The sequence below is a fragment of the Atractosteus spatula genome, chromosome 4 (assembly GCF_055471065.1).
Source record: "Atractosteus spatula isolate fAtrSpa1 chromosome 4, fAtrSpa1.hap1, whole genome shotgun sequence".
Classification (NCBI taxonomy): Eukaryota; Metazoa; Chordata; class Actinopteri; order Semionotiformes; family Lepisosteidae; genus Atractosteus; species Atractosteus spatula.
In genome coordinates this window covers 36,003,930-36,020,195 of record NC_142709.1, presented here as the reverse complement: position 1 = coordinate 36,020,195, position 16,266 = coordinate 36,003,930, and the positions used below count along the sequence as shown (strand labels likewise).

Genomic DNA, 16,266 nt, shown 5'->3' with positions numbered 1-16,266 from the left:
CAGCTCCACCTGGCAGTTTTACAAGATGATTCCGGATACTAGTATCATAACTGCGGTATGACGCGTTGTGACGCGCCATGCCTACCGCATTTTACCGCAGCGTACTCCGTGCATTTTGAATGGCTGCATCTGTATTTAACTTCAATTCAGCATTGTAAGTTATTTACTGTAAGCAATAGCAATAATGAAGAAAAGCAGAAAGTGGGTTTACTGAATTGTAGCAACCAATTCTGATTCTGAGAGACAAATTATTTTGTAGGATAGAGGAGGGAGTTTAGGGGGAAGGTAGAAGGTGTCCTAATATAGAAACTGTATTTAAAGCTTCTCATTTCTCAACACGAAATCCAATAACATTCCTAAAATAACAGATTCACATATTGTATAATAATCACAATGGTTATATTTATAATAATCCTTAACAAATAATGCTAAAAATAATAATAATGCTGAGAAACATCACGTGCTCAAAGGATAATGTTTATGTTTTGCCGAATTGTCAACTATTGAAGGCATGGTGTCTGCTAATTACATTTCAAAGGAAGTTATTTCATTGTAAAAGAAATACCACAAATACAAAACACTATAAATAAGTAATAATATGGACTGTGCCTAGTATTTTGATAATTTAGCGTATCGTATTTAAAGTATGGCCTGCCTGAAGTACATTTAAATACAAATCTGGCATGCCATAGCAAATGAGTTTGACACCCCTGGACTAAACTACTACCTGATAAAAAAACATCCATGACAATTTCAGACAAATCATTTAAGTGGTTCCACTTTTTAGATAGTTTTTACAATACCTCATTCCAGCTGAAAGCAGGGAGTGTTGGCTTTTAAATGGGATGTAGAATGTCAAGGCAACGAGTGTCGAGTAAATAGACCAAGGACAATCAATGGACATCTACAGACAGGAAACAAATTCTACAGTTGAACCACAATGACACAATACAAAATAATTTGTAGTTAATTAGAATTTGTATACAAGGTCATGCAAATTATTATTGCTGATACTGTAAAGATATTCTTATGAATAGGTGTAACACATATTAAGCTCAAACATGAAAGATTCAAGCATCAAATTCTTGGGCATTTGTGTGGGTGTGTGGTGGTATTTTATTTACAATCTAATTTATTTACGATCTTAATTTATAACATAATGTTTAAAACAAACAACTAAAAATATCAATTAATCTAGGCTCAGCTTTGAAGATATTGGAAAACAAACATTGGAAAAATGAAGATGCATTTGAAGGGTTTCAGACCTTTTGATCAATGGAAGCCATGTGGCTCTCAGTCTTGCACTTGCTTTTGGCTCTCCGGTACAGCTCTCCATTGGTTAGTCTATCACTGTCTGTGGCCTTGGGGAGGATTGAGGGAATATGGCACATGACCTCTAGCTCAAACTCCACCATGTGGTAGGTGGATGTAAGGGGCAGGGTGATGCTGGTCACCTTCTCCGATGACTGGATGGAAAGACCATTCTCTCCCATTCTCTCTAAAAAAAGACATTGAAGACAAAAAGTTATGAGTTGCATTTTTGCATCCTTTTTATATTTCTTTCACTTAGTGACTAGTAAAAACTCAAAATGCAGAAATTCTCACTAATCTTATTGTCTTTCAATATGTTTGCTGGCTTTTCATGTTAGAATAAATGGAGATATAAAGAAGGATGATGTATCCTGACAGTTTACTTTTGGAGCTTTCATTATGGCTATGCTTCTGAAATGCATGGTGTGGCAGATTTGACATATGAAGTCTGTCAGCTCCTAGCTGCTACTCTTTCTTTTACCTTTTACAAGGATAACTAGGTATGTTTCAAAAGCTTTAAAAAGCAAAGTAACATCATCAACTATAATAAAAGCCAATTGAAACTGTGGGGAGCATATGATAGGCAATTTAAATCATTTTCTTTATTTTGAACTAAAAGTGAAAAGGAAATGACAGATGGCTGTTTAAATAAATAGTGTAATTGAGGTTTGAACAGACATAAGTTGATATTCCCAAACATCTGATTCATGTACAGCCCTGCTTCCATTTTTGAGTTTTGCATTTTTTTTAAACTGTATAATACATATCCCACAAATACTCTGAAGGAATGAGACAGTTTAAGAGCTCTGTAAAATGACTAAAAAACAAAACGCAGTTAAGGAAAACAAGTACAATGAACTTCAAGCACAGATAAAAATATTTGAAAGTCCACAAGGCAACTTAAAATGAATATCACCATGAAGGCAAAAATAAAAATAATAGTACTACAACAGCAAAAGAACTATCAATGATGAAGCAAAACATGGGGAAGCAAAATATAAGGGATAATTGAAAATGCCTAGGCAATGCAAGGAAAAGAATGGTGTACTAAACAAGAATTTTACTCAGGTGCTCACTTAAAAAGAAGTCTACAATATATACCTGAAGAAACACTCTTCTAAAAATTACTCAAGACAAGGGTAGTACTCACAGACCGGAAAATGGCTAATGTAGTGCCAATCCATCAGAAGGACAAAAAAACTTAGCTAAATTACAGTATGACTGTAATTACATTTAAGGCAATGGAAACAATTATTAGAACTAGAGGATAACCCAGTATGAAAGTCAGATACTAGGGAATAGTTTCCAAACATGGATTTGAAAAGGCAGATCTTGCCTGACAAACCTGATAGTGTTCTTTGAACAAGCAGGAACAGTAACAGATACACAAACAGCATGTGCAATAGTGTATTTAAATTTTCAGGCTTTTATAAGTTCCTGTCTCTCTCAACTAGAACTGTGTCCAGACTCTGAGCACACACTATTTAAAAGCAAGGTTAAGTGCAATGTTAACCTTTCCTAGAAGCCGTCTTCAGCTCCAAGCTTAGCAATTATTTGTCTCCCCCTTGTTAAAATACAAATACAACTTGGCAAAGTTGGTTGCAGAGAATTTTCAACTTCAGTATTTCAAATGTAATACTGACAACACACTAATACCTAGAGCCAGTGGTTCTAATTAAAAAAATAAATCATAAATATGAAATAGAAATTTCTGTCAAGTTCCTTTCACACTTATCCATCAAAAACCCTTCCTACATTTAATGAAATCACTTTATATAAGGATAATTATATAAAGGATATTTGACCTTTTGAAAATACTTACTGGTCATTACATTTTTGTTTGGTACATGAGTGTTTAATCTTTCAGAGATAACTTCTGAATTTAAGGACAATGACCTGTAACATTCTGTTTTAAGAACAAGTGAAACTGAAGTTGATTTTTATTACTAGGAAAAGAATGTGGTTCCCTGAACTGGTTCAGCTCTTCTGCAGGAAACACTAGTTTTCTACAAAACACGTGTGTCTAAAGGCAACATGGTTTTTGGGAATGTGTTCTTGTATAAACTGGTCTGCAGTTTAAATGTGGTTAACAGAAATGAGCATGTAGTTTGCCTTGTAAGAATGTTACTGACTGACCTCCAGTACTGGACATAATTGTAGCGGTGCAGTCAGTGGAGTGCAGTATTGGCATAGAATCATTGTTGCTCAGCTGCAGCGCATCTCCCTTCTTAATGGAGTAGTGGCCTGTGACTATAGTGAACTTCACCCTCTGGGGAACACCTGCCAACAGGACATCTGTAACAGCAATACAGAGGTTAACATATCAACTCAGATTTAAGCACCCATAAAAATGTAAAAAATCTTTAAAAAATAATATTTCTGAGTTGAACATCATATATTACAGTATATTCAATATAAAATACTTTTGATTGATTTTATATTAAACACGTTTAGCTTGGAACACAGAAAATTTGCTTATGATACAGACATTTAAAATCTTGAAATTCAAATCTGGAGGATATCTTCAAGATACATAATGACATTGACTTTAAGATGATAATGATAAGGATCTGGGGACACAAGGGGAAATTAAGATTTGCAATTTTCAGGACAGAAAACAAGATTCTTTTGAAACAAACTTTCAAAACATGGTGGCTCAAGTGAATTCAAGCATTGAAGCTCACATTGAAGCTCAAGTGAATTCAAGCTTTTCTGAAATTACCGGCATTCAAATAAGCAACACTGACCAAACACCATAAAGCAATCACATAAATCTTATACCTGTCACAAAGTGTATGGAAGTCAAGGGTAGGTGTGGGCTCACCTGTGAGGGGCTCCACTTTGAGTTGTGGCTCCTGAGAGTAAACCTCATACTGCACAATGGGGTAGATGTGGGGCTGAACAAAATGTACTTGGCCCAATGTGGCGCTCAGCTGCCGCAGGGTGTATGTCCCAGGTTCTCGACTCTGCAAGAAATAGATTTGAATAATGCAAGTGAAATAGAGATTAGCTCAGCTCTGAACAGGGACAGGGAAGCATGTGTGAAATTCGGTGTGAAAACAGAAGCTGCAGGTTCACAGCTGAAAGACACATCTCTAATTTTTCATGCTGAAATAAAATTCCTTGTGGACTCAGCTGCATAGAATGACTATCAATTATCAATGAGTAGTGAATAAGGGTTTAGAATGTACAATCAGTATCAATTTTCAGTATTCCACTAGACAAAACTATGAACATGCTAAAAAATTAAATATGTTTCACAATTTCACTCATCAGGAACTATTATTTGCGAAAGTGCATAAAAGCCTGCTGTGGCGTGCATTGAGAAGATTAAACCAAGATTTGGTCAATTGAGCTGGGCCATTCAGAAGATGCCTATTTATTCTGAATAGATTAACTTATTATTATGAACAAAATTAAATAATGAAAGAAAATAATCAACAACCTTTAGTTATAAATGTTCTGTCGTGACGTTTACTTCTCTTTGTGAGATGGAATTTTAATCAAGAGGACAGGAAATTGTTAGATCTTTTTTAGTTCATTCTGGTTAATTAATGTTGCTTCGTAGCAGCTATCCAGATACTGAATATCTATATTGCAGTATAAAAAATATTAGAAAGCAATATTTAACAGTGCACATCATTTTGATACAAACTGTCAAAACAATGTAAAAAAATATATTTTGATATATTTTTATCTTTTCCCACTTTCTGATTTATTTTCTGCTATATTTTAATTTTTAAAGCATGAATGAAGTTGTGCTGCAATAATTTAATAACACATTTCTTGTAAAAATTCCTTCAGTCTAAGTTTGCTTGGTTTCTCAGGGTAATCCCATATGGGATAAGTCAGATTCCTGTCAGGACTTTGTGGTGACCATTTAAGCACTTCCAGTGTTCTAAATTCCAACACAATCTCAAAATACTTTTTTTAAACTGTATTATACCGTATATATGTATATCTTGCTGGAAAAATTAAGATTACATTTCTTTAATATTCAAAAATTGTCTGCACTGTACTGTGCATTACAGGTCACTTATGTTTTCAGCAATGTGTGACTACACCAAGACACAAAAAGGTATAACTTCATTGTGGTGAACCCTAAGAATTATATTTGCTTACTACAGGCAGCCTTAAGAAGGGCAAAGGTTACTCAGTCTCCCTTATGAATGCCTTACCAGGAACAGCAAGTTATTGCTGCCCAGACTTTATTTGTCCAATTTTATCAGCACTGTTTAGATATGACAATGAAAGTAGGGCTTACTGGTGCTGTGAACAAAATCTTGTTCCTGCCTGGCAGCAGCAAAACATCGTTGGTTCTGAGGATCTGGGCACTATCCTCTACTGCCACTCCTGAAGGGGTCTCGAGGGAGGAGACACTCTCCCTGCGCCGCAGAAGAAGGTGCACGTTCTTGCAGACCACACCAGAGGAGTTCAGTGCATTGTCTGAAGGGCTTCTATCATGCATCTCATACAATTCTAGTACGGGAGGGCTGGTGCGATGCAAACAGCCAGCTGGCAACTCCCCAGGAAAGTGGATGATGCCACTGTTGACACCACCTGTTCGCTGCTTGCCCAGCACATCCCCAGTATCACGAATGCTGCTCCTCTCGATGCTGAAGTGCACACTGACTGCCAGTTGCTCCAGATGTACTGGCATGGGCATGTTGCTGTGCAGACTCAGCTCCAATGCCAACTGGCCTCCCACATGCACCACTGCCGAGGTAGGGGTGAAGAGCAGATGCTGTAGCTGGGCAAATGAGCTCATGCCCAACACCACTTTCTGGACTGTACAGGAAAGCAAGTGAAGATCACACTATTAGACCAAACTCTCTATGTTCCTGATTGCAATATCTTCCTGATTCATGTTTATCTTCATGTAATACGTGACTGCATGAAAACAAAAAACAGTCTCTGAACAAAAACCTGTTAGAGGTAATATGACATTCAAATTTGAACTCTAATTTCATTATCAAACAATTTTACCATTTATGTAATAAACGAATAAAGAAAAAATGGCTTTTTCTGAAGCAACACATAAAAAGCCCAAATAGCTACTGCACATATATAGTGAAATCCCATGATCTTGAGCATCAAATGTCTTTTAACGAAAAGCGCATTTTAAACTAAATATTTGACAATATACTAAACTGTTTACTAAACAGATTTATAATAGCAAGTGAGATGTTCTTTTGAATAATCTGATTTCTATTCAGGATTCCAACACTGGAGCCCTTCTCTTCTATTGGACAGGCATAGAAGTCCTGTAATGTAGCCAGGGTTGAGACCAAAAACCAGTATCGTCTGCTTTTTAGTCATGTCACCTTGATTGTCTGACTGTTGGGAGGCAAAGTTCAGGATCTCTTGACAGAAGTGCTTCCTCTCCTCATCCGAGAGATTGCCATCACTGGCTAAAAGGGAACTTGTCTGAAGGTAACTGGCAGAGTGGGTCAAAGAAAAAAACAGTTCCTAGTGTCTTCAAGGGTATATCACTATTTTACTTAATCATCATATATGTTTACAACAAAAGTTAAAATACGTTTTTAACATCCTAGGACCAAATGAACTGTTTTTCTACCAAAATGCTTTCACATAATCTGAGAAAGAGACAGCTCACTCAGGTCATTCCGTTTTCACTAGAAGCTTTCTCAAAGAACATACAGTGCTATAACAAAGAAAATTACCTCACCTGTCTTTTTTAACTTGCAAGAAAGAGACAAAGTACCTGTTACAATTAGACTCTCGTCAATACTAAGCTAGGCTCCAAATGGCAACAGCTTAATGGGTTCTATTACTGATGGAAACAAAAGCAGCAATATTGCAAAACAAACATTACATTAGAATAGGAAAGAATGGAACATACCAGAAAATGAAATCTAAACTCTCCATTGTTTCCAGACACAGCTTCTGTATGGTTTTAAATGTTTTGGTTCTAAGTGTGTTGTAGATCTTACTTCAACAGTGTTATTATGTATGATTTATTGTCTGTTGCTATGTGTAGTTTTGGGAGAATATTTGATTGTGTCCACATTGCATAAGCAAAAGGATACCTTTCAGTCTGACCCAGCAGTTTCTGACACTCTGCTATCTGTTTCCGGGTGTGGGTGACTGGCAGAGCCCAGCCCTCTGCCAAGTATGTTTTCAGGGAGTCCTGAAAGAAAGCTTCTGCTTTCTTGGGGTCACTCTTCCTCCTGCAGAAACCATAAATCCACAGTGAGCAGCATTTGTACAGTAGACAGAAAACAAGGTGAATTTTGTTAAGAAAAATCTTAACCACACTGCTGGTTTTTGACTACAAAAGTGCAAATAAAAGTAAAAAAACAACCTGAAGGATATAATGAGGCTCATTTTCTTTTAATTTTAATTTATCTGACTGATGTCTCTATGTAATGCAACTTAAATTTATATTAATTGTTATATAGATAAGCTTTTTTCTGGAGCAATCCATAGTAAAGTATCTTGCTCAACAGCATAAGAGCAGTGCTTTCCCTGGGTTTTGAATGCACAACTTTTAGCTACCAGTCCAGAACCCTAACCACTTATAGCATTAAGTACCGAACAGAAAATAGGTACATGTTAAAAATGGTTTTAAACTATGTATCTGTGAATTTTGAAAGAGATTTCTAACTCATATAAAGATGAGTATTTTAATGACTGTACAGATAAACATATCTTTCATAATTATTTTTCATGAGAATATTTTTGTAACAATTCCTCATTGACAGAGTCAAGCGAACCCATTGCAATGGCATCCAAATAAATTCAGAAGAAAGAAGAAAAACTTCAAATATCAGCAGGCTCACAAAAATGTCAAGGTTTTTCACTTCAGTAACTCTTGCATTAAAAAGTCTCTTACATGTAAAACTCAGCCAAACTCTTTCCCAACAGTTTTGCAGATCGAATTCGACCAATTGTTTTATACATTTCCATTGCAGCATGCGAAAGCTCCTGTCACAGAGAGAGTACAAAACATCAGAGGAAGAAATATAGGTTACAGTTGAAATGTAAGTTATTTGTGTAATAAAATAACTTTTAATTCCTTAAAAGTGCTCTGTTTGGTAGCTAATTAAACCAAGGTTTATAGACCGAGAATAATCAATTTGGAAAGACTAGCATCACTCTAAAATAAAGGTATGTGAACTTGAACTAAACATAAAGTGCACGTCTAGACAGTACAAGAGGATTCTGTATATTCAAGTAGATAGATGCGTCAGCATGTGTAGGCTGCAAAGGAACAGGTAAAGGTTTATACCATGCTGAAAAGCAAAGAAAAGACACAATGTTTCGGCTCTGGAGCCTTCTTCAGGTGTGACACTTGACAAAGGTTGAAATGTTGTGTCTCTTTACTCTATTCAGTATATTGCTAAAGGTTATACTAAAAAAATACAATAAAACTATACTATAAGAAGAAATTAACACAACGAGTATTCACTTCAGCGTACTTACTAAGTAGTGTTTTTCAAAGGCTTCAACTGAAGATAAGGCTTCTTTAAGTTTTTTGTAGGGGCTCTGTAGGCTGCTAGCTGTAAGAGAACATACATACTTGATCAGGTACTGTGCTAACAAAACCAAAACATGGCTCATTTGTAAATGCAGAGCCTTACAATTCCTAAAATTGCATTTTAAGAGATACTGAAGAGGAAACTTTTGCTCCAAGGATGGATCTTTGAGTTCTATTTATGAGAAGTAATGGCAAACATAACTGTTTTGTAACTATATTGTTATATCTACCATATCTACCAAAGTAACTGACTTAATATGATTAAACATAAACACTTTGTAGTATGGGCAGTTTATCAGCTAGAAAGGGTTGTGGTTGTAAAGCAGCGATCAATGATTTTTGTAGAAAAAACACTACGCCATACTATAATTGTGTGGTTACTAGAATTATATCTATTGAGTATAGTTAATTACTATCGTTAAGCCAAACAATATCCAACTTAAAGCTGTTTGCAATATATACAAGAAGGTATGTCCCATGTGGACAGAACAATTAAGACCACAAGTTGAGGTGCAGACCTTCACTCCTCTCAAAGCGCTATTCAGGCAGTCGGGACTCCGCTCCACCACTACCAATGTGCAGCACCCACACATTAGGACACACACAGGCTGCAGACTGAAACCTTAGTTTTTCTCAGGAGGAATCCTGAGCAATTACCATCCTGGTAATGACCAGGCTCACACCTGCTTAGCTTCAGTGGGTTAGCAGTCGTGAGTTGCAGGGTGATATGGCTGCTATCATATATTAACTTTGGTCATTGATGAAATCAGACCGATTTTAGTCCAACTGATGAAGTAGTTCTCAAGAAGACAAATTTGAAAGGGCTTTCAGTTTTTATACATGTCATATCAGGCCACTGACTACACTGACACATATCAATTGATCTAACTTTCCTACTACAGATGCAGCCATTTAAAATACACGGTAAAACATTGTACCGCACAAAATTATCTACAGTTCAACGGGTTATCCCACAGTACGTGATTCGCTGGCCAAAATGACCGACAGGCGGCACACGTGGTGCACTGATTGTTAGTGAAAAGATTGCTTCATTTAATCTCTTTACTATGCATGTTTAAGTCCTCTTATTGAATATTAATATGGAATTTTACAACTAAAGGGAATTTTTTGTAGCTGAGCATAAAAAGAAGAGGAGCATAATGTGTCTGAAGGTTATAAACAATATTAATTTTGGAACATAAACATATTATGTAATATGGCTGTGATTTGTAGTTTAAATAAAAATACACACCAGTATTCCACTTTCTTCATAAACATTTTAAACATCAAGGTCTTTCATTCGGTAAGATACTGTGGTTATTTTGGAAAAGGTTTTAAGTGTTCCTTGCTCCTAAACTATAAAGTTTATATACTTCATAAAATGTTATAATATTTTAACCTTTTCTATGAATACTTGCACTCGTTATCACAGTAAAAAAACTCATACTTTTTAGAGTACGCTAAATAGGGAATATGGAATCGCTTATCTAAAGAAATTAATAACAATATTAATTAAAAGATATAAATATATGTATTACTGTAATCCACTTTCTTTGTAAACACGTTTTATTTTTAATTTGACTCATTCACGCATGATTACTTTAGAAATATTTTTAAGCTGTTTGTATCAGCTATGTTTCCGAGCAGCCTTGTTGGTGTAGCGGGTTTGTCAATAGAGGTTCTGTCTAGACAATCCAGGTTCAATACCCGCTTAAGGCACAAATTTTTCTTCTAACAAATACTTTAAAAAAAATAAAATAGTAAATACTATGTACCCTATTGTAGCGGCAATGTTTCTTAATAAGACAGAATTAAGTGTTGCTGTGCTTTCCTGAATGAGGCCCATCTGTGCAGCCACAGAGAAGCTATTCATGCAGTTCTGATTTAGGGTGTTTTCTCTCAGATAAGGAGCAGCTCCCAAATGGGTATGCGCCCAGCCATGCCTGGCTATCATGATCAATGGTCATTCCTGGCGCCTATTTGTCTGTGAGTTTCTTGGGAACATCTGGACTGCGGTCCTAGATGTCAGAGGTCATTGTTACTCATCTCTCACCTTGACCAACCAATCAGGAACCTGCAGGGCATGGTAATCCCACGTGGGTCTGAAATACCCGCTAAACTTTCGACCAAAACTTTCGACCTGTCTTGGTCCTGGTTTAAAAGACACTGCACAGCTCAGAAACTTTGCTTCTCTGTCTAATTTCCACACCCTCAGAGACAATAACGTAACGGCAGGTGCTGTCTGTTTAGGGACTGGAACCTTATTTCAGCAAAGTGTCGGCCCAAGGAATGCCCATACGTAAACCGCTAGCCAACACCAATTTGGACGCTTCGCTTGATCACCGGAGTATACGTTTGGATTCTTGTCGACAATCTGAATAAGTTTTTATTCAGCAGCAGTGCTACACCTGAAGCAAACCAAGTTTCTTCCCCCTAAAGAGTGACTTTCTACTAGCCAGCCGGATTACTAGTAGGTCCCTGAGAGAGACACCGTCAGGCGTGTCACCACAGCAGAAATCTCTCCACCTAATTCATCTGATTCCGACCTACACCCCGACTGGTTAGCTGGGAGCCAGAGGACGCCAGGACAAAGCCTATTGACAACGCGGGGAAATACAAATCCAAATCTGGATAAGTAAACCCAATGTTCTACATTGCATCTTGAAAATTCAATTGTTACCTCAACACAAGTTGATAACAATTCAATTCATATGAGTAATGTATTTACTTTTGAGTAGCTAATGTAGACTGATAAACGATAGTATAGCCGAACAGTATACTGAAGCAAATTCTTTGTATCTCTTTGTGTTTTGCATCGCTTTGTGATTATATACCTTGCACTTTGATAACCCTCACAGTAAGATCTGCCACTTGTATCCAGCCAGACTGTTATATGTTTTATGCACAATTTATGAATTAATAAATGTGTCTAGTTTATTGAATCCGTGTGTGTGTGCGTCACTGATCGATCGATTTTCTAAAAATCTAAACATTTCTAATTGTCCCAGTAAATTGTCAAAAATAGGAAACAATAATGTGTGTGCCTCAAATAGACATTGCATGGTTTTAAAACCCTTTAAAACGTGTTTATTAAAAAAACGAAACCCACAAAAAATGGGTGATTTTTCTTCCTTGTGATCATCTTAGAATCTTTGTGTAAGTAGTACATTTTTTAACTTTTTAATTAACCATTTTAAACACTTTAATTTTGTAAATGCAACACGCATTTTGTACAGATACAGTATAATCACATTCTCTTGTCTTCCCGTGGTGTGAAAAAAATTAGCAGGTGGCTGAGAAAACAGCGCACCACCCTCTGAGCTCACTCAGAGAAGAAGCTGCACCGATTGTATTTCTGACTGTTATGTCACAGTTCAATATTTTATATACATCTAAATAAAGTCAGGCGTCAGGTGCATAAACTATTAGTAATCAATAATTAGTATTAAAATTCAAACGATGATAAATTGTTGCACTTCCATATCTTGTAAAAACATTAATTTGCAAAACTGTGTTCAAACATACATTAAAATCTGACTCAAAAACCCAGGGTTCACTTTTTTTCTCTCTCTTACCTGCTGCGATTCAGACACAGAACGGTTAAAAATGGAAACAGGTCAGGCAGGCAGAGGGAAGAAGGAGGGGGGAGGTGTCTTCCCACCTCTATGACTACAAATAGGACAATAATTTATTTATTTGAAAAACAAACATCAAATGTTTCCAAAATGTCCCCTTGTGATATTTTAGCTGCTTAGTTACACAACTCCATATTATACTATCAAGAGGTATAAATTAAATACAACTTTAATGAAATTCAAGTATTTTTAGCGTTTAATTAAAAAGTGGTTTTTAACTAACTAAACTATTTTTTACAGCTCTTAAAGTCATGCAATTTTTGAGTTAGGCAGGAGTTCATCATTGTATCTGCAATTAGATATAATTGTATTGGCAATTATAAAAAATAATCCTTAACCCCTCCCTCATTTAATTTAAAGATTTCTGTGAAGAAATCCTTAAAGATAAAATCATCACGTGGGTTTGTGCCCTCGCCGCTCCCGCCTCAGGTCAGCCCTCTGGCATCACTCAACAGGGAACCAGCCAGCTTAGCTAAAGGGAGATCTCCCCTCAGCCCGGGCACTGAGGTCCCTGCTATTCACAGGGAATGGTGGTGATGTCACCGCGCTGGCAACCGGCTCGCACAACGTGTAATGTCAGCCGTACCTGTTACAATAATTAATCCAGCTGGTTCCCTGTTAAATTACGCTGACAGACCAGGTTCAATTCCAGGTGGTATACTATATGAAGAAGGCCATCTATAAGAAGGGACAGAGCCGACTTTACTTCTTGAGGAGGCTCAGGTCCTTCAATGTATGTAGTAAGATGCTACATATGTTCTATCAGTCGGTGGTAGCGAGCACCATTTTCTACGCAGTGGTATGCTGGGGCCCTGGGATTAGAGCAGTGGATTCTAAAAGGCTGAACAAGCTCATCAGGAGAGCAGGATCTGTCATTGGGTCTGACCTGGACCCCTTGGAGGTAGTAGCTGAGAGAAGAATGGTGTCCAAACTAGAGGCCATCATGGACAACATCTCCCATCCCCTCTATGACAGGCTTGTAGAAATGAAGAGCACGTTCAGCAATAGACTGATTCATCCACAGTGCGACAGGGAGCGCTACAGGAGGTCATTCTTGCCTTCTGCCATAAGACTATACAACACATCCACCTTGCGTCTGGGCAGAGGCAACATTGACAGTGACCTGTTTCTGGACTGAACGCATCTACACATCTACTGCTACATCTGTTCTCTTTCTTTTCTCGTTTACAACCATTTTTCGTGCAATATATGCCAGGGACCCGTGCAATACATTTATATTTATATTTATATCTATATTTACATCTATATTTATATTCGTATGTGTGATACGATTTTTCTGTACTGTTCTGTTCTAGTTTGTTCTTTGTGTGTCCGGACTGTGAGTAACTCTTTTAGTGCACCCCTCACTGTACTGATTGTATTGTATGTATTTTACTATTATTATTATTGTATCATTCGTTACACTGTGGCTGTGTTGTCTGTGTAAAGCTGCTGTTGCACTGCAATTTCCCTCACGGAATCAATAAAGTATCTATCTATCTAGTACAGTTTAAACATTTTTTTTAATTACAAGTTAAATTGTTGGCTGATTACTGGCTGCTGACATTTGGATTAAGACAAAATATGGATTTTCTCAATTTGGATGTAAACCTGAAAGAGATACATCATATTCACAATAAGCTATAATGGTGGATTATTTTATGCATTCGGCTCTATGAGAAACAGACGGCTTTGAACCGCCTGGGCGCAACTCACTACTTTTTATGAAGTACAGAATATAAGCTTAATAATGTTAGAACAAGCACGTTAAAAATGATGCTGTATATTGTGCCATGCCCACCGCATTTTAACGCAGCATACCTCGCGCATTTTGAATGGCTGGATCTGTATACCTGGCAAGTTCGAAGTTCGGACCTGGCCTTTTACCCAGTTATTCTGAAACTGGAGAAAGGGTGGGCTTCTCTATAGCCTCTTTCTACCAGAGGTCTATCAGAGATCAGCTCCAGTACCTCTCATTTTAAGACTGTCTGTGCTCCGAGGGCCATTAAGCACAGATCTGGCACCTATTTGTGACATGAAAACTTTAACAATTATCTTTACAATTTACAATAAATTGTATTGTGACATTGTGGAAGTGGGAGGAGCTAAGCACCAGTAAAAAGTTGATCCCGCCTACTGAGGGACTGAAGCACCGGTGTGAGGTTAGCAAGAATTAAAATTAACACAAAAAAAGATAAAAAATCAAAACAAAAAGCAAAAAGAAAAATGTGCCACTGTGCATCACAACATCCAGGCTGGGCTTACCCTATTTAACAGGGTCCAGTCTGGAAGAGCAGGGAACGTAAGGCCAAAACAAAATAAAAATTCAAAGTGTGAAAAAGGTCAGCTTTTCCCAGTAGAGATATATAATGGGACAGGCAAAAAGAAAAAGAAAATAAAAAGAAGAAAAATGACAACGCTCAGGTACAATCCCGGTGGACCTGCTCGTCCCTTTGGGGGTGTTCAGTGTGCTTTAAAAGAACCTTTCAGAGCTGTGGCTCATCCTCAAGCAGCCAGAACAGCTGTGGCTAATAAAATAACGCATCACCTTTCCTCCAGGGCTCTGCCTCCACAATGAACATGCTCCTGCATAATGCCACACCATACAGCCCCACTACAGATAATAGTCGACAATGTATTAAGATCCAGAAGGTAGATGGTGTATAGTTTACATCCTGCTTACACCACCCAAGACCTTATTTGAAAAACCTAAAAAAACAGCTTCTGGTAAGCTAAGAAGCAATTAAACAAATATGATAAAAGGGAGCTTCTGGTGGTTTACTCTAATTAGTTAATTTCATGGTAAGTCAGTAGAGCCTTCCACTGTCATAAAATACAACATAAAAGGAAGAGACGGGAAAGACAAGAAAAGAAGGGAGACACAGGGAAAGTAAAGAAGACAGAGTTAGTTATATTTTCAATAATAAATATCTCTTGATGAACTGTACAGTAACGGTGGTGCTGTGGCCTTGAGGTTTAAGAGCAAAGAGCAAGCTGAGCTCAGAGAGAAGCCTCCCTCTGGAGACTTTGGAAATGCTATTGAGTGGTGAAGCAGCTTGATTAAGAAAAAGAAGTATAAATAATGCAGGCCAGACATAGGCTGTGGACAGGCTGGCTTAAATATAGTTGCAGTTCTATCACTCCTGGAAGCTAAGTGTGAGCCTGGCCAGTATCTGGATGGGAAAGCTAAATTTGCTGCTGGGAGAGATGTTAGTGGGGCATTCCTTATGCCTTAAGATAATAAGGGAAGAAGACTATACTGTAAAAAAAAAAAAAGGCACCATTTTTCAGATGAAACATAAAACTCAGGTCCTGAATTTCCATGGTCATTGAAAATCCCAGGGTATTTCTCAAAAAGAGTAGGGGTGTTATCCCAGTGTTCTGGTGTCCGGGTCTTTACCAGTAATGGCCTCCTTATAATCCCCATCTGCACATCTTTTAAGTACTTTGAGGAAAGAGTCCAGAAAAGTAAAATGAATTATATATTATTGTCACATATTACAAATATGTGACAATAATATTATTATTGTCACATATTTGGAGGAGACAGTGGTGGGGAAAAAAGGTAGAAAAATTAAGAGCCACAATAAAGCAGTGAGGGCCAAATGCCTAATTAGTATAACTAACAATGGTTCCTCAGTGATATCTGGATTGGAGTGGAATGGTAAAAAGGCACCAAGTCATTTTCCATAATATAACTTTGTGGCATTACTCTGCCCATACATTAAAGCTCTCTGAAGTCATGCATGTAGAGATCATTTCACAATACTAATTGACATGTTCTATGCACTTTATAGTATATCTGGCAAAAATCAAAAA

The 16,266-nt window shown here is 37.2% G+C and overlaps 1 protein-coding gene across 2 annotated transcripts in view; it reads right to left on the bottom strand.

The window, feature by feature from the left end:
• The window catches only part of trappc10 (trafficking protein particle complex subunit 10), a 98,684-nt gene that overhangs the window by 20,339 nt on the left and 62,079 nt on the right, over positions 1 to 16,266 (bottom strand). For both annotated transcript variants that reach the window (XM_088914353.1, XM_088914354.1), the window contains exons 10-18: positions 8,758 to 8,834; positions 8,168 to 8,259; positions 7,362 to 7,502; positions 6,636 to 6,748; positions 5,576 to 6,099; positions 4,136 to 4,277; positions 3,448 to 3,606; positions 1,266 to 1,498; positions 804 to 904 (exon numbers count right to left, since the gene is read on the bottom strand). In XM_088914353.1, coding sequence (XP_088770479.1) covers positions 804 to 904; positions 1,266 to 1,498; positions 3,448 to 3,606; positions 4,136 to 4,277; positions 5,576 to 6,099; positions 6,636 to 6,748; positions 7,362 to 7,502; positions 8,168 to 8,259; positions 8,758 to 8,834 — 1,582 coding nt within the window. The remainder of the gene's footprint in view (positions 1 to 803; positions 905 to 1,265; positions 1,499 to 3,447; positions 3,607 to 4,135; positions 4,278 to 5,575; positions 6,100 to 6,635; positions 6,749 to 7,361; positions 7,503 to 8,167; positions 8,260 to 8,757; positions 8,835 to 16,266) is intronic.